This window comes from Platichthys flesus, chromosome 18, assembly GCF_949316205.1.
Source record: "Platichthys flesus chromosome 18, fPlaFle2.1, whole genome shotgun sequence".
Classification (NCBI taxonomy): Eukaryota; Metazoa; Chordata; class Actinopteri; order Pleuronectiformes; family Pleuronectidae; genus Platichthys; species Platichthys flesus.
The window spans coordinates 10,886,903-10,905,980 of record NC_084962.1 but is presented as its reverse complement, the minus strand read 5'-3'; the positions used below and the strand labels follow the sequence as shown (position 1 = coordinate 10,905,980).

General features: G+C 43.6%; 1 protein-coding gene across 2 annotated transcripts; it reads right to left on the bottom strand.

Moving 5' to 3' along the window:
- Positions 1–531: 531 nt before the first annotated feature.
- Positions 532–18,911, bottom strand: lpin1b (lipin 1b). 2 transcript variants are annotated; one of them, XM_062411844.1, is made up of 20 exons: positions 18,671–18,911; positions 11,613–11,804; positions 11,426–11,521; positions 8,883–9,169; positions 7,162–7,275; positions 6,673–6,796; positions 6,212–6,554; positions 5,833–5,932; positions 5,557–5,741; positions 5,013–5,106; positions 4,854–4,923; positions 4,127–4,219; positions 3,913–3,974; positions 3,678–3,816; positions 3,396–3,544; positions 2,990–3,076; positions 2,651–2,803; positions 2,407–2,521; positions 2,136–2,239; positions 532–2,024 (listed from the first exon to the last, which is right to left on the bottom strand). In XM_062411844.1, exons 1-20 carry the CDS (start codon positions 18,743–18,745, stop codon positions 1,850–1,852), a joined length of 2,757 nt encoding a protein of 918 aa, XP_062267828.1. In that variant the 5' UTR covers positions 18,746–18,911; the 3' UTR covers positions 532–1,849. The 2 variants fall into 2 exon arrangements, with proteins under 2 accessions (XP_062267828.1, XP_062267829.1); XM_062411845.1 differs by lacking the exon at positions 18,671–18,911 and adding an exon at positions 14,248–14,959.
- Positions 18,912–19,078: the final 167 nt, after the last annotated feature.

Here is a 19,078-nt window from a genome sequence, read left to right as displayed (position 1 = left end):
TTACATATAAAGTTTAGATATAAATACATTATTACTAACGACAAAAATTACCAAAACATACATTTACAATCATATTAATAATAAAACAGATTATAATAATTGTCATAACCATAATAATAATTATACTCTTAACCTTAATAATAATAATATACATGCACGTACTGTACACAACCAACTAATGTTTGTATACAAACTGCTTTGACATAAGTCCGATTCTGATATCCACAGTGGCTGAAATGAAATATTCATTATTTTCAAGTTGGTAATAAGATAATAACAATGGCAGTGAATCTACATAATTATTAGCCTAAATCATTGTTAAATATTTCATGAATTAAGCAAAGGATTCATGAGGATGAATTGTTGGGGCTGAAACCGAGGCTGGAAAGATGAGGCCTGATCCGATCTGCCTGCAATCCCACATGAATACATTTAAGAAACAGGTTATTGCTCTTCAGTCTAATTCAGTGTTTATTCATGAAAGTGGATAAATCATCAATGTTATAAAAAGGTAAATGAATTAACCGACACTTGTTGTTGTTCCAAGGCATTTTTATTGAGTTTGAATAACAGATTTAACAGTGAACCGGTCGATAGAGGGATTGAGCAAATGATTGATCCTGTTCACAGTTCAGGCAAAAAATAAAACACCTTTTAGCTCTTTCATAGAAAGAATAATATCAGCAGGTTAAAGCGTTATATACAAACTCTCATAATCTACAGGTGTACTCGCAGCACTGACGATCAGGTCAGTGATGTAGGACATGTGGACAGCGGCTCACATTAATGACCTCATATTGGTGGGTGGTGTTGAAAGAAATAACTGTTCTTCTTCCCATGTCTGTAACTTTAATACCAAGGCCTGCTGTCCTCTTAACACTGGATTGAGTCTGATGAGGATTTCCAGAGTCAAGTTTGCATTGAGTCCTATTCTCAAAGGAATGGCAGTAACAGCACAGTCAAAGAACCAACGGCGAGCGAACATTTTCACCTCAGTCGGTTGCTCGTCGTGTCATTTATCACAAAAAGTGGAAAACACAAGTGAGAGGATCACTGGTTTGCCTATAAATACATTAAAAGACACTTAACGAAGGCTGCCGTGGAAACGACATTCCCACAGAATGACATTATGTAGCAACTCCTCTTAGAGAAACAGAGAAATCTCATGGCTGTGACCTTTATAAAGATTGTGCTTCGTTGTTTTGTCAGCATTGTCGCGACAATACACATTCATTCAAACCATCTTCATAACAAACCTTCTTTTGTCGAAGCTACATAGATGCTTATCTACAGTATAGTGTGCGCTGTAATACGTTGTAACCTCCTAAATTACTTATACCGATTCCTTTCAAACAGAATAACAAGTGCTGTATATATTCCTATAACGTGAAACCAGCTTGCATGTATATATCATATGAACAGTCTCCAAGTTCAGAGTAAGAAAATAAATTCTACATGTTTAAATAACTTTCTTTTTGAAGTCTGGATGAAGCGCTTATTGTCTGTTCAGTATTTGTCCGTAAAACAGAAAGTTTATCTTCTGAAATAATCAACAATCACTCCAAAACAATATGTGCTAAGCTGCCTGAATAAATAATGATTATTTCTCATATACATACAGACGACACCGGAGGCCATCTTTTCATCAAAGTGCGCTGACGTCCACTTTGTGCATTGTGAGACTATTGCAGCAGAATGGCCGACTACTCAGACGCCCCACGGTGTCATAAAAATCTACAAAAAAATCCATATCACACACGTAACCATTACTGTCCACGTGACAGCTGCAGCTCAGTCGCACCGTCAGTCACTCCGCCCGCCAAGAAGTGGCTCAGCAGGCCTCAGGCGGTCAGCTGCTGGAGCCGGGACTCTGCGGAGGCGTCGTTCCCTGATGATCCACCCGGGGGAGCTGATTCCTCCAGAACGTGAAGTGGCTGTAGGTGTCCGAGCAGGGGAAGTCCGAGGAGGAGGCGCGCATCTTCAGGGGGAACACGTGGTCCACCACCTCCCCGAGACGTACGTACCTGGTGAGAACCGAGAGTCAGACACGATACATGTTTAAACTCAACATTTCATTTAAGGTGATAACAACGTTTCCCCCAGTGGAGGTTAATCACAGTGGATGCAGGACTTACGATGAGATGTTGGTCTTGGCGTGCTCCTGCACCAGCTCGCCTTTGGGGTTGACTGTAAAAATCCTGTTCAGTGGTACTCCTACTTCTTTGTAGGAGTATACATCCTACAAATATACAAGAGGAATAGGATTCAATGTTAAAATAATTCAAATCTCATTTAAACAGATATTTGTGTTTGTGTGTGTGTGTGTGTGTTTTTGTGTGTGTGTGTGTGTGTGTGTGTGTGTGTGTGTGTTTGTGTGTATGTGTGTGTGTGTGTGTGTGTGTGTACCGTCGGTCTGTTGCCAAACGCTGCATAGAAAGGCTGCTTGTTGGGGTAGAAGAGGTTCTTGATGTCAGTCAGACACTCAATCTTGAACTTCTCTGGTTTCTTCTCGATTACCTCCCTGGCAAACACACACACACCACGAGGATGTAACAACAACCAGCACAACACAACAGCCCTCGTGTCACAGAGAGCAATGAAAGGTGCATTTGAAGAAATGTGTGGCCTTGTGTTTGTGTGGATGTGAGACCTGTGCAGAGCTGAGAACAGGCTGCTGGGGCTCAGAAGGACGGGGCCGACAGGAAGCATGGTGCCTCTCTCATTGACCCAGTGCAGGTAACCTCTGGTCATGTCAGCCATGCCGATGGCTCGAGCTGAGCAGTACAGGAACTTGTAGCCGTTTCTAAAAGACACAGTCATACGATCAGCTATGGTTGTAAATACTTCCTCACAGTTTTAGTTAGATTTCGCCTGTCTGATGTAAAATATTTATAAACCATTTTACAACTTCTCCCTTTATGCATTCTTCAAATTATTTTTTTTAACTTGATAAAAACAATGAGTGGTGTGTTTACAGATGAGTGCTTACTGGCTGACTTTGTGGTAGAGGTGTGCGATGCCCTGGTGGGTCCAGTCTTTCCCCAGCGTGGGCAGGATGTGACCCAACGTGTCCGACCTGGAGAAAAAACACAAGTGATATTTGAGAAAGCGAGTTATTATACTTCATAGTTAGATTAAGCCGACCAGCTCGACCGTCTGCTCACTTTAACCTTTAAAATCGAGATGGAAAAAGGGCCTCATTATCAACAATGACTAAAAATGAAAAATGACTATTGTGAAAAGATTATTTTCATCCTGCTGAATCCTCACATCCATTAGAAGGTAATTTAGGTCCATATGAACATATTTCATCTATTTTCACTTCAAACTAAGAATACTATAGCAGCATTATAGACGCAAACGTATTATATATATATACCTGTATATTCACTAACCTGGTGATGGTTCCGTCTATGTCGGAGATAATTATCTTGTCGTCCCAGTTCCAGAGGTAGATGGTTCCCTGACAGCGAGAGGTTCCCTGGTACTGAGTGGTCACACTGAACACTACATTGTTCGGCCCATCCTGGAGCTGGAGAGACTCCTGAGTGTGTGTAGTGTGTGTGTGTGTGTGTGTGAGAGAGAGATAGAGAGAGAGGGACGGAAAAGAGATGAGAATGATAAGTGATATATGATGCTACACAGATCGATTCTCCGCTTCAAAAAAAGCTTCTCACCAGCTGCTCTGATGTGAGTCGTAGTGTTTTCTTATAAGACACGCCCCCTGATGCCAGCCCCGGCTCGGATTGGACGCTGGTAGAGGTCTGGTTGGCTGCTCTGAGGTCTTCATCACTTGAGGACGATTCTTCTTTGTGCCTATTTTCAGAGTGAGAGGTTGATATTTATAGGACGCGTCAAGAGCGAGGCTGTTCAGTGCGTTTTTTTTGTCTGGATTATTTATAGACTTCTTACCTGCTTGTCATTGTCCCAGGCTGCTCAGCAGAGCCACACGCCCCACACTCCGACATGGAATCCTACAGGAGAAAAAACGGTGTTAATGGATGTAAAACTGCATTTTTCATTTTCTGCAAAAGTAACAGTCACTAGTTTGGGATGTCTATGGCTGCAACAAACCAAAAAGAGCAACAGAAACATTTCTTTCATGAACAGAAAATGTAGAAAATACCGATTTGTTGCCGCTGGTCCTGCCTCTCCAGGAGAACCACCACCTCCCCCCTCTCTTGGGCATCTTCTCCTTCATGATGTTTTCCACTGCAGCCTGGAGCAGAGCACACACACACACACAACCAAACACACACACACAACCAAACACACACCCACACACAAACAGCCACAACCAACACAACACCATGAAAAAATATACTTAAAAAAATGAAACCAGACCATAAATCAACAAACACTAACTCAGAAACAAAGATGTATCTGCAGCTGAAATGAAGAAAATAAAGAAACGTGAGTGAGAGAGTGCGTGTTTGTGTGTGTGTGTGTGTGTGTGTGTGTGTGTTTGTGGTGGGGGGGGGGGGACTCTGACGTACAGAGCTGTAGTCCAGCACACTGGTCAGATAACAGAGAAGAAGGTCCAAGGCCGAGCAAATGTAAGTGAGGCATGAGAACTAAACAACGGATGAATGGATGAAGCGATGGATTGGAGAAGGAGGGAGCGATAAAATAAAAGGAAGGAAAACAGAGTAGAACAAAGTTTAATTCGAGTTCCCAAAGAGAGCAGATCCAGGTTACACTTGATATTAAGCCCCATCCTGAATAGATGAAGGAGACGTATGTGTGTTGAGATGCAGATATACATGATGCAGTACCAGTTTTGGCCCAAAGAGGGGGTGGTATTCAGGCGCAACAACCAGTATCTGTGCCATGTGCGCATATTGATTTCTTACCTTTGGCAGGGGTTTCTGAAAGGCCTGCATCGCCAGCATAAGTGGAGCCGCAGAGCTCCAGTTATAGTACCTGAGGGAGCATACCAAAATATATTTATAACATTTCTATAAACGCTGCTGCAACTTTCTTCTCACTCGTTCAAAGTGTGCACGTCTTACTTGGAGCCGATTTTTACAACCAAGTTGGGGTCGTCGATGAGGGAGGGGTTCTCTGCGAACTGCTGGTAGGAGATGATTTTCTCGTGGAACTGCTCTGTTAACACACACACACACACACACACACACAGGTCAGGTTCATGTCAGGGTGTATGACATTTAGCTGAGAGTCCTGCACAAGGTCAGGTACAACTAACATTTGTTCAACGTGTAAAATATCATGTAAATTCAAATGTACAATTCAAAAGTTAAATAAACCAGGGCGGGCAGCAGGTGAGAACTTAACGAAATCAGAAATTGGAAATATTGTGCAACATTTTTTATCTTCTAAATCAGCTTATATAAAACCTAGTCAGCCGCAATAATTCATCTTATTGTGAAAGCCTAGGACATAAAAGGTCAGCTCGGATATCCAGTCGGGTAGCGGGGCATATGTTAACGGGTCTTGGTGGATCTGGATTTGACTGGGCGATAATGAGAGGTAACGGATCCTTCCAGGACTCTGATGTAGCTTGCTGTCCTCCCTCCGTCAGTATGAGAAGCTTACCTTTTGTGATCTCCCTGTTGTCAGTGAGGCCTCCACACAGGGAGATGGCGATGGACGGCAGGTCTGACATGAGGTCGCAGTAGCTGTCCATGCCGCTGTCTCCTCCAGAGCTGACCGACTGCGGGGACTGACTGGAGCTGTGAAGGCCCGGGTCTGAGATGCTCCTCACGGCTGCAGCGCAGTCACTACGAGAAGATATAACTGGGTTAAAACTTATATCATGTAAACATTTGTGCATCTCTGTGTATGTATGTGTGTGTGTGTGTGTATATGTACCTCTTAGGGAAGTAAAGTGCTGCCACTTCAGGCTCGAGATCTGTGATGTCATCCAGGTAAATCCCATCTGAACCAAGATGGCGGCTCCTCTTGTCTACAACTGAGCAAAGACTCTTTCAGTTATTGAACTTGGAAAACAAATTAACCTTCATGCTTTTTATTGATGATGAATGACTAAAAAAACAAATTGATTCAACTCAAAACACCACAAACTTTTCAGCAATTTGGGGTTCAGCGATCATGAGTAACTGTCATTCAAATTCCCATGATCTTTATTGCAGATGGAGCTGACACATTAAAACCTCAGCTAAATGATGGCTGCTTAGATAATGTGTTTCTGTGTTATTGTTTTGTTTTTAAATTATCCTCTGAAGGTTACCTTTTCTCTTGGATGGAGAGTCAGTCTTGCCAAGCGGCCGCGGCAGCGCCTCCTCCAGGTCGGCCATCATACGAGCAGCGACACTTTCCACCGCCGCCTCCTGCGTCTCCGAGGCGACGGTCTGAGACTCCATCCTCGTGGATTCCGACTCCATCCCAAATGTGTCCACCGTCTGTTCTGTGACAACCGTGTCCTCCGACATCAGCAGCTGAAGCGCCGATGTTTCACACGGGGCCCCTGAAGACGTCTCATGAGTAATCACTCGGAAATGGGTGCTGTCAGACACGGGGACGGGTACGGGACACACTAGTGGAGGGTCAGACCTCATTTGAAGGAAGGATGGCTGCAAGAAACAGGGAACAGAACTATGATGATAATGACATAACAATAAAAACACTGACACATTTACTAAGTGAACCACAATATTGTTGCTTTATGTGTGCACGGGGGATGCTGGTTACCCTGGCGGCCTGTGGCAGCTCCCCCCACGCCCAGTGCATGGCTGGATTCTGGTTTTCCGCGTCTGACGGCTTGGTTAACAATTCAGAGTCACTCTTTGGGGACGTGGGACGAGAGTTTCCAGGGCTGAGAGAGGAACAGACGAAAAGGGGATTGACTCCTTCTCAAGTGTCAGCAGCGGAGTTTGCCGTTCTTTGTTTGCACCACGGAGACCAGTGGTAAGCAGTTACAATGATCGTTAGAAATGTCTAGACTGCCAGAGTAGAGAGGACGAATAAATTAGCGCGTTCACCCAGGAGTCATGTTTCAATCCTGGGCCGATTGGAGCCAGAGTCTGTATGAACCTGTGTTTACTAGTGAGTCAATTGTAGCCAGATGTTAGCGGCTGTTACTGAGTTGTTTGAGCAGTGAAAAAGGGGGCTTAGAACATCTGTTTTTTGCTCCATTTAATTGTAGGTGTGTGTACATGTCTGCTTGTGTGGGTTGGGCACCTGTGGATGGGACTCCACCCTCCATCTGAGTGGGTGTAGATTCCAGCCTGTTTGTAGGAGCCGCTGGTCGAACCGACGATTGTCTCGTCTCTTAAGACATCCCGAGATGAAGACCTGGAAAACACACACACCCAGAAAAACATCATTCTTTGTTTTGTATTGCGTCTTGTATTTTGCGCAGGGCTATAGTTAACCGTCCAGTTTTTACCTATTTCCCAGAGCAAGTTTTAAGACCCACATAAATCTGGCCTGCCATGTCATGCAGCCACAGTTCAGTGAGATTTATACTGAGCTCTTAAGATGTTTGAATGTCATGTGAGTCGATCTGTGCTCCAAGACAAGCTTTACCAGGGATATTTTAGACAAAAGCATAAATCCTAAAAAAAAAATAGAGGTAGAAACTAGAAGCTCATGTTTTCATCTGCGTTTGTCTGTTAGTTAGCAGGATTATGCAAAAACGACTTAGCAGATTACCTTTAAACTTGGTGGAAAGATCTTTCCACTGGTGAGGAAAGAACCCATTCATAATTAATATAGAATAATTCCAGGATCTTAATCCAACATGCTTAGGAGATTCATATTTATTTATTTATTATTTATAATAAAAATCTGGATCCAGTGAATGTAAATGTGGTTTAATGTGTAGACTGTCGGGTCTAAGTGGAGGGATGAGCTCTGCTGAGTGACAAAGCAAACATGTCTTTGCTAACGCCACATTTACAATCCTCTTATTCCTCATGGGCCAATAACTGTATTCACTGTGACCCACATGAAACATGATGGTGTTGTTTTCTTACAGTAGAGAGCAGCAGAGATGAAAACAACTCAGGGGCTCGTTTTACAACTGCTGCTGTACCCATTCATGATGAGTGGACCAACCGCATACAATACGACTCCTATAGCTGCATGCCTGACCTACATACTACACATGCTATAAGCCATTTTGGATCCAGTGCTCTGATGCACAGCGGAGGCCAAGTTACCCTTACGCACATGTTACACAAGCCGCGCACATGTGTGTCCACATATGTTAGTGTGCGCCCATTCACAAAAACACCCACACACACAATGACCATGTTTCCTCTTTTCATAGGTGAAGCTTCCTCTTTCACACCCAGTGGTAATCAGAGGGCTGACGTGGGGGGGGGGGGGGGGGGGGGGGGGGTTCTGTGGGGTTTCAAGTGCTTTATCAGTGTGTAAGTGGCAGCACCACAGCTGGAAGCCTCTGTTTCTCCTCTACAGCTGCTCTCCACGCTCATTCCAGTGATACATTTTATTTTTTATCTCACCACCTCCCTGTCCTCCCTTTCCCTCGCTTCCTTACTGTGTCACGTGTAAAGCTTTTCCTCTTAGCCACACTGTTATTACTCACTTGTGTCTGTTTGTGGCTTTGCTTGTTAACAGGATTATGCAAAAACTGCAAGACTGATTTCAACTAATCTTGGTTAAAGGATGGGCCCTTGACCTGGGAAGAAACCAATACATTTCTGTGTGTTTTCAGATTTCTAACAAATTGTCAGAAATCTGAACCATGGCCTTTCTAGTTGACTTATTTTGTGTTGCTGTACATCACTGTTACTTCTCTTGAGTAGTTAGACACAGTTAGGTAAATACTTGTTCATTTGTTTTTCATGTCCATTGTTTAGGACTATGTTTTGTGACAAATAAGGGGGCGGCTGTGGTTTAGTTAGAAGAGCGGAGGTGTCTCTACTCTTCCTCACCTGTTGCTCTCCATCTCCGCGCATTCGTCGGAGCTGATGTCTATGGTGAACATGTCCTCGTCTCCGGAGTAGTCTCCGCTCTCCTCCCTCCTCACGTTGTCCGCCCGGGCTTTCCTCCTCCGCTTCCTCCTCTTCTTCATCATCCCGCCGCCGGGCTCCCCGTTGCTCCCTGCGGAGCCCAGCGTCAGCACGGGCGGCCCAGAGCTCTTCCCCATCAGGGAGGAGCTCCTGAGAGCGGCCCCGTCCGACATAATCGGAGAGGTGGCCAGGTAGGAGGGAACCACTTCCTGTTGAAATGAGAAATAGAATTAAAAGAGTGTTTTTCTTTGAAATGTATATAATATAACTTGACTTAAACAAAGACACTGAACTTAACACTTAATACTACCAACATATATAAACATATAGATATTTCAAGTAAATGATTCTTCTACGAGGGGTGGGAATCACAGGGTAGATATCAATATTCATTTCTTTGTCTCAAGGGTTTGATAATGACAATTTAGGAATATGTTATATATTGTATACAGTGGCCTATGTATTGGCATTGAGAATTTTAAACTCCCTAGTACAGTATCAGCATCGCCCCCCCGAGAAATCCATTACAGTCGGACACCTTCTGAAAAATTGGAAAGGTCCTGCACTGATAAAACATTTATATGCTTTTGAACTCTTTTAGCAAACAAGTTGGGTTGTAAAACTCCTGCTGACTACACGACTCTTGGTGCTTTGCTAGTGGTCCGAGACAAATATGCAGAGACACTGCCAAACTGTTGGCTGAAAGAATTCGTCAGCAAATACAAAACGGCAAATCCAAAACAGTCCCTCCCAACTGTTTATGTAAGAAGAGTTTTTTTCCCTCCTTCTAGGAAAGGAAAAGTCTTTCCAGGAAGCTTTCCTGCTGTCAGAGCAGGGGAAGTGTGTGTGTGTGTGTGTGTGTGTGTGTGAATGTGTGTGTGTGTGTGTGCAGACGTATGGAAAGAGGCAGACAGAGAGAAAACGAGAGAGAGAAAAAAGAGAGGGAGAGGAAAAACTGAGCTACAACCGTATGATTAATGGTCCGACAATGCTCGCTAACGTTTTGTTTCCCTGTTCCAAGAAAAAAGAATTCAAAGAAACAGAGCTCCTCCCCTCTCCTTTCTCTTCCATCGTCTGGTAATAATAATCTGACACCCCTCCAGGGACATAAATCAGCCACTTCCCCTCGCTGGAGCCGACATCGTTGGTTCTACACTTGTTTATGTCTTTCAGCTGCACACATCCTCACGTGCACACGCTAGCAAAATGAAAGTGTGCGTGACGTGGCTCTTAAAATCTGTGACCAAATGCAAACACTGGAAGCAGCGGCTTTCCAAGGCCTGATTACAACTGGTTATTTCTCCCGTGAATTGTAAACCGAGTTTTGATCAGTTCTCCCTCGATTCTCATTTGAGCACTTCGGACTTCATCCTTTTAACTTGTCAACCATTCCTCTAACAGTTAAGCCAAATTCTAAACATTCTTTTAATTTCTCTATATGCATGTTTCCAGGGACTTCCTCTCTTGGTCTATCCTCGATCTTAAGGCCACGGCTTTCAGGTCAGAGAACCTGGGTTACTCCTGCAGTGACGATTCTGATTCGCTGATGAACAGAGGATTGCTGTTCAGCCAAAAGGGAAAGCAAGAAATTCCTGGCTGCGGTTCCAACCCTGCACACAGCGTGACCTTGTTCAAACTACTATGGCCCGGTTGGCAGCAGAAAGGTAGATTGGACAACATCTCTCAGTTGTAAACATGGGTGAGTCTGGGTTTCAGGGCATCAGAGGGTGGAGAGTGATGTTTGAAATGTTTTCTTTCCAAATCTTGTTTTCATTCGAATCGTCATGCACCATTGACATGTCATATAGGCACATGAATCGAGACGGCTATAACAGTCAAGACATTTTGGAAAGTATTACAGCACTCAGGGCAGTTTTTCAATTGGTGCAAAGGATGGTAGTTCAGTTTCAAATTAAGATGACTTGGCTGCACTCAGAACAGATGCTCTAAGCACGGAGCCTAGATCAAAAAAGGGCTGGACCTTTTCCTGATGTCTTTCCCCGCATTTCCTGTCCACCTCTACTATTGCTATCTAATAAGATCATGACTAAAAGTCCCCACAGTCCCCTAAAATTCAATCAAGCTTCAACAAGCTCCACACATTCATAGATATCAGTCCCCTAAATGTGACTGTTTTTTTATCGAGACCCATGAATTATTCCCTGAGAAATTAATGAAAATGTCAAAAAACTTTCTATCTTGCGAAGTAAAATTTAATGGAGCTGTCCCCTCATCTAGATCTGCACCAAAATATCTAATGGGTTCTTCCCTGACCCATATTGTATCCTTCCACCAAGAAACGTGAAAATCCGTCAACTTTTTTTTGGGCAATTTTTATCCCAAACAAACATACAACCTAACCAACAAACAGACAGGTTTGTTTGTTGTACACAGAAGAGAACACATCATAACATGCAGCACAAAATTGCAGCCATCTTAAGTTGAAGGAAAACTGTTCTCCATACCTGATCGTTTTCTGTTTCTTGCACGAAGAATGCCTCTCCATTGTCCCCGAGCTTCATGTGCATATCCACCGGTTCCCCATTGATCTCCATGTCAACCTGAGGTGAGACCAGAATTCAAAAGTTGAGCAATCTACAATGATTCCCTTCCACCTTAAAGTCCAATCCCTTTGTGTTTCCATCTGGTTACCACTTTCTCGAGGGACCGGAGGACGCCCATCTTGCCGAAGCGAACGTGGAAGGGCGAGCACTGCAGCGAGCCATCGGGCTGCCTCACGACGATGACGTCAATGCAGCCGGAGAGGGTGGCGGGATTGAGGCCCCGGTACAGCTCCTTGACCTGGACGAACAACTGTCCCACGTAGTTCATGGTCTGACGGGTCTGATTGGGGGATGAAGAAACAAGACAGAACAAGATAAATTATAAAGAATTCAAACCACTAACAACATTGATCGGAAAAAAGGTTTCCATGTGCCCCTTAAATAACCCAGTTATGATCAGTCAACACTGGGCAAACAGTGGCTGTGCCTAAAACTCATTCAACCTTTAACGGAGGAGGTGTTTATTATCCAGCAGCTGTCGTGAATCCTTCAGCCTGTCAGTCAACCCGCTGAGGACACTTAGCTCTGCAGTGGGATGAGGTGACTGGTATGACTGAGGAAAGAGGAGATGGGGGGGGCTGCTCTCTCCTTAGCACTTTGGCAATTTCTCCAAGGGTAGACTGTGGCCCACATACTGCTCTTTGACCCCCCCCCACCCTCTTTTACACTTCCCGATAAGTCTGGAAATCCTACACAACTGTTTTCCCTTCAGCTAACCAACCCCGGGCAGCAGGGGTCAGAGGACGGGCCGAGTCAGACCCAATCTGTGTTCGCCGCCCGAGGGTGATCTAGACTCAGGGCGAGGCCTCGTGAAATCGAGAACACCTCGTCCGTGTTTACGGCGACTTCTCAGAAGAACTGTGAATGTCATATTTTTCAAGGAAATGGATACAGTTGTGTACGCACTCTTGACAAAGAGTGAGCTTTTGTACCACTAAGTCAGTCCACGTTGTTTAAACACTATACGCAGTATTTGTTTCTGGACTGAAAGCTACACAGTAACACAGTGTCTGCTTAGCTTAGAGTTAGAGATTTCTCGAATTGTCTTTTTGCTTCACTGGACACAATGGGACTTCTTCTACTACCCGTCAGGATTTAGTAACGTCTGACTCGGGATCTAAAGATAGTTGTTGTTTGGTCACTGTCATTGAAATGTAATCAATCCCACAATGTCCTGAGAGGAGTGATGAAGTAATACTTCAACAAGAGAGATCTAAATCAGGGGCTGTACAGGGGTCAAACTTTACAAAGAGGGGCCAATTATAGGTATAACATCGTGTAAGCTCCTCATTCAGTAAGATGCACATTTAAGTTATTCCTTTTTAACTGCTAGCTCTATAGCTTTGAGCAAAGATAATTGTTTTCTTCAAAAGAAGCTTTGAAAATTAAAAATCTGAACAAATATACAAGTATTGTTAGTAAGTTAAAAATGTTGGGTTTTGTTCTGTTTTTTAAAGACTACTAATAAGACTATGTCGCTTCAGGGACCAATCAGATTTCAGCTGGGGTACGTACCCCCCTCGTCCCACCCCTGGATCCACCCTGGGAACAAACATGTTTCCCTTGGTTGTAACATGTCTCTATGTTTTTTCACCACACACACGTTACACAATCATAACTGCATATACAGGCATTTAGGCACATTCCCCAACTTCTCCATTCCAGTCCTTATTTTGCTCAAGTGCCTTGTCTCGTTACCCCTCCAATTACTTCACAGGGAAAAATCCCATTTGTTTAGCATTAAAAAAAACTGTTTTAAACAAGGAAGAGCGTCAGACCTTGACCTTGCCTTGGTTAGCCCCCCAAAATGATTACAGAGCATATAGGCTTGGTACAGTTGGAATGAGGATAAGCCACCACGTGAGGAGGCCCCTTATAGAAAAATTAGAGCCCTAATTTTAGAGCAGTGGGTGAATGTGAGAAGACGCGACCATGTCTGGGTATTGAAGGGGACCTGGAGGCGACCTTCACTGCATTCAATTATCAATTTTGTGTTTTCGCTGAGGCTCTGAGCTGCAAAGCTGACAGCTGATTTTCAAAGCAGAGACAATGCCACACTACACACTGCTTCTGCTGCAGAGCCTCATCCAAAAATAGATTGTCTCACAGCACACAGAGACTACTCCTGCCGACTGGGTAAAATCACATATTTCCCTCAACTCCACTCAGACTGGGAGGAAACCCCACTGTTCTGTAAGGCCAGTGGTTAGCTGTGGTATGCTCATTAGTTTAATGGATTTACAAGCTGCAGTTATGAAGATTTGTACTTGCAGGATGGAATCTGGCCGGGCCACTCATCCAATCATGTGTTTCAGACAAAGTCTTCCTCATACTACTATACAGGCAGTACACATCATACACCTCAGAGAGTAGAATCTACACATAGCATGAACACTACAAAATAAAAGCATAAACTTGGACATGGAAAATGTATCTTAATAATATTTATTTCTATCAAAAAGACTCACATGCTACTGGGCGGTATTAATTATTCAACCATCGCTTTATTTTGTCCAACAACATGTTTAAAAGGAAATAAATGGACTATTTGTATGTGAGTTGCTGACTCACATACACCCCAGGTTGGGTAGGTGGATAACGTTATTAACGAATGATGAATGGCACACGACTACAAAGACACAGTATTGATCATGTGTGTGAAAACCGAGTAGATCAAGTCCATTGTCACTCACACACAGTGAATACACAGAGCAGGCTCCTACCTTTAACAGCTGAGTGTGCAGACAGACACGGAGAGGCGGGAGGCGAACACCATCACAGCAAACCCATGATAGAGGAGCAGTTTCCCCGCAGAGGTGACAGAAACCTGACGAGCTGTCACCGGCCAATACAAGCGGAAAACAACAGGGACTATTTCAGGCAAAGCGACGCTGGTGTCTCCCTCTGACTGTGTCCCTCCGCCTTCCTCTCTCGCTCACTCTCTCTCTCTCTCTCTCTCTCTCTCTCTCTCTCTCTCTCTCTCTCTCTCTCTCTCTCTCTCTCTCTCCCTATGTTTGTCTCAGGGAGTCTATACCATCTATCGTCTTGTCAGTGGATGACATCACTCCGCCCGCCGACCAATCAACGCTGGGCTGTTGAGTTGAAAAATCCATCGCTTCGGGTGCCACAGTGGCACCAAACAGCAGCCCCTCGCTTCCTGTTTCATCCAAATGAATACATCATCTTATTGTATTTGGAGTAATTTCTGTTAGCTACAAACAAGGGAATAAATACAAAACCACTTTTGATTTAAAAAATGTTTTTAGAAGCCCTGAAATATGTTTTAAATGTATTATTTTTCTACATGTTTTCCTTTTTGCTGACTTTGTTTTATTTCGTCATGCTCAGTATATATGTTTTACGATGTGAATTCTCTCTATATAAGCCATGACACAGGAATGCTGACCTCACCAGGCAACCTGAGGAAAGGGGGTTTCAGCAGCAAGTAGGGGGGGGGGGAAGTGGTCGGTTCTCTACGTCAGCGTCTGAAGTCAGCGAGTCAGTGAGCTGATCTTTCTGACCAATCACAGCTCCGCTTGGTGGCACATGCGATGTTAGCAGATGCAGCCTGAGACGTGAGAACCTGCAGACAGACTGAGTCAGTGTGGTTTGACAGAGCTGAACACCAGTGAAAACACAGTGATAACCAGTCACTCAGTTACAAACACACACACACACACATATATAAATAGTTATAGATTTTCTACTTTTGTACATTTACTTGTGCTAATATTGTGTGTTTATTAATTTATTAATATTTCTGATGCTTCTATCTTCTCTTACAAACTTAAAAACATTGCCTATGTGCCTGTGTGTTTGCTCTCTCTGTGAGCGTCCATGCATGCATGTGTGTCTGTGTGTGTGTGTACACGCGTGTGTGTCCTGTTCCCTCTTTAGGACTTGTCTTTGTATAAACAATGATTCATCATCCATCGGACTCATTTCAAGGTCTTGGTTAATCTTAGGGCTCAAAATGTGAGTTGTGTTTAAGTTAAGGTAATGGGTGAATCATGCTGAAGGTGAGGACTAAGGTTTTGATTAAAATCTCCACACTGAATGGAAGTCAATGCAATGTACTAATAAGGACAGCTGCGCAAATGTGTGTGTGTGTGTGTGTGTGTGTGTTTAAGGAGTGAGAACAAGGCCCCAAATCCTCACAGTAAAAAAACTCTCTTCTCATGTAGGACCCCTTGGCAACAGTCCAAAGTATTTCATGACAGATAAAAGCCCCGAGTGCAGCTCTTCTTCAAGTGTCAGTTCAGTGTGTGTGTGTGCGTGCATGAGAGCGTGCACAGGGGGTAATTGTTTTTCCAGGCTGTAGAGTAGCAGCAGTCTTTGAGCAAAACCCGAAGAGAAAGAATGTGTGTCTTTGTTGTTTTTTTCCCCATCACAGTCCATCAAAGCTGAGCCCTATGGTCGTTATGCTGCTGGACTCTTGTGTGAAATGTTCGTTCTGGCTGTCCTGGTGACACTATTGTGAATTAGGTTATTAAAGTAATGAGGGAAAAGCCAACCGATACAACAATAAAGGCATTCATGAACTAGAACTTGAGTTTGCATGTTGACTACCTTTGTAACAAGAAGTTTATGTGTCACTGTGATGGATCTGCTGCCTCTACGTGTGCTGCTCCGGCTTGAGGTGCAGTCGTGTGAGTGTGTATGTACATGTGCTCATTCATTATACTTACTTTCAGTACCAGTTTGCTGCCTGAGAAGTTTGTCTCGTAGAAACTGCTGACCCTGCACCAACCTGTAGCCTCAGTTGACATTGAGCTAACGACTGGGGTCATTTTTGGAACCCTTAATTCCTTTCGCTGAATAATAAGTTAGGTAATATAATGTACCATCACATGCTTTTCACTTTTGTTCATCGAACCATGTCTAAAATCGAGGCCTGTTAGTTGCTTGATACACTTTATGAAGTGTGCTCCGAAACATTCTCTCCTTAATTGCAAATTTGAGACACATACCATGACATTTAAGTGCTGCCAGTGATAAGTCTGTACTGGCATAGCCGCATAGACACACTGTCCCCACATCACTCCTCAGAGTCACTGGACTCTCCAAGGATAGATGAACCCCCCCCCCCCCCTCAGCTGCCCTCCCCGACATGTTTCTGAGAAGGAGCCAATTTTACCAAGAAGACTTGAACTCGGACGATGTGCTCTGGACGCAAAAAAGCACATGATGGCAATTTGCTTTTTTTGACATGTACGGTCATGGGCATAAGTGGTATCGCACGACGAGAAAACAGCTGACATATGATCCTCTCCACCACATTTATCAGCAGGAGATTTGCACTCATAACCCGACTGCAAAAATAGGGATGTCTTAAGGATATTTATTCGACCTTCATAGAAGAAACGTTTGACTTCTGTTCACCACCACACCGTCCAACCAGTCAACAACTCACTACATTTACATTCCATTACATGTCATTTAGCTGTACACTCAACATTTATGAGGGGCCATTTAGGGGTTCAGTATCTTGTCAAGGACACTTCGGCATGCAGATGGGGAAGAGTGGGGATTGAACCGGCAACCTTCTTGTTGGAGAACGCCCAATCTACACCCTAGGCCACACCGCCCCACACATTTAAGACATTTAACTAACGTCTCTCAGTGATTGCTTTTTAACTGTTAAAATGCTCCAATTTAAATAACCCCGCTGGCTCTGTCACATTTTAATTCACACAATAATGCACTGACAAAGACTGAAACATCATCCTAACTTACCAAACAGTATGTACAAGTACTTGTCATTCTTTAGGGTTCTCATTTCATTTGGCTCAGCAAGGGTATGTTGCGAATTCATTGCGTAATCTTGTGGTTTGATATCAAGCCATCTGATATCGAGGCCTCTGATTGGCTCAGGTCACTCTGGCCTGAGAGTCCTAATACTTGACTGAAACATTAGCTGGTACAAGCGACACAGAGATGATTAAAAGCAAATAAACCTCTTCGTGCCCAATTAGTGAGATTATTAATGTTTAAACCCTCCCTCGGGCATAATGCTCTATAGATTAGGAAGAGAAAAGGAAAAAGAGAGGCACATTTGTAGTTTATAAATCAAGTTTTTAAATACAAATACTAATGGAAGAAGTATAAGTTCACACTAAATTTAAGGGGATTTTCATTAAAACTTCTGCAAATGACCAAATTTGAACACTGAAGTAAAAAGACTGGTCAGTATGTACCACTTTAACGTTTTGTAACACTTACATATCACTTGAAATAAAGAGCTCCCTGAAAGTTCTGCCTTTTTGTTACAAATTAAATGTCCCGACATGTATTTGAGCTTAGGGGGTGGTCGAAATATCTAAAAATCTATTCAAGACAAAAAATGTCACATCAGATGATATCTTTAATTATCTAGATACATTTCCCATAATGCTTCCTATTAGGTTTAAAGACTGATTTTTGCCCCTGAGGGAAGGGGCAAAAATCAGCAGAAGAAACGTGTCTTCGTGACCAGAGAACGACAAACACTTGATAAAGAGCTAAAGTTGTTACAAATCTGAGGTGGATCAATAATGTGTTATACCTCCTCACTGTGTTTACTCAAAGCATTAGAGATATACTGATATATAGTTACATTGCGATTGATTAAAATAATGTTGCGACAATTATTGACATCATTTTATTCTCCATGTGCTAAATCCAAAAAAATTTAGCCTCACATATACATGTCTGGCATTAACTATCTCAATGTATTTACTTCACCTTATGAGATGAATGAATCATTGTCATCTTGATGGACAAATGTGTGGTTTTAATCCAAGGTGCACAGCCCTGTCTCCCCCTTCACACCATCCTTCTTCTCTGGGGAAGATTGTCTTACAGGAGTGGGATTATAGAGACACGAACTCGGAACCAGTTACAGCACTTTTAAAAGTTGTCCCTAATATTTTATTCACGTCAAGCCTGAATGAAAACAGAGGATGAATATTGAATGACGCAAACTCAAGTCTTTGGTTCCGGCTCTGCTGTCATTGACAAAAGACAGCACTCAAAGACATTAGGACATAAAAGCATCAACGTCAATACATGACGTGACTGAGGAACCTTAAGGTCCATTCTCCTCTGCTGTTATTTCATGCTGCTGTTCGACTTCCACACATGCATAGGATTCAAAGTCCACTTTACCCAGCTCCAGGTGTTGTCAGCGGCATACTGGTCAACAGTCTCATCAAACTCTTCATCATCCTCTGCTGATGTCATGATTCCATTATGTGTCTGATCCCAGGCTGTAGGTCTATGGCCTCTCAGAGGAGGTCTATGTGTGTTTGTGTGTGGGAAACTCCACAAGTGCGGTCTTTGTCTGGAGGTTGCGTCTTCGCTCTCAGACCGAGTCAAGTGTCTGACTGCCGTGTGCCAGCGGACAGCGTCTCTACTCAATTGACCTGAGCCCCCCCCGGGTCAGAAACCTGAGAGGCTCCTGGAGGGGTCCTCCACCAGACCCCGTGACTCCTGAGGCATTTGAGGAGGGAAGGGGGGGGGGGGGGGGGGGATATGTGTGTTTAACAGAATGTATATTTGAGTGAACTTCCTCAG

What these genes read in the sequence shown, in the direction of transcription:
- lpin1b (XM_062411844.1), bottom strand. Translation starts at nt 18,745, where the DNA reads ATGACATCAGCAGAGGATGATGAAGAGTTTGATGAGACTGTTGACCAG. An exon ending in GGGTGGAGTCCCATCCACAG is followed by an intron (nt 6,797 to 7,161) that starts GTGCCCAACCCA and finishes TTCCTCTCTCAG; the next exon opens with CCCTGGAAACTCTCGTCCCA. An exon ending in GTTGTAAAAATCGGCTCCAA is followed by an intron (nt 4,924 to 5,012) that starts GTAAGACGTGCA and finishes ATGCTCCCTCAG; the next exon opens with GTACTATAACTGGAGCTCTG.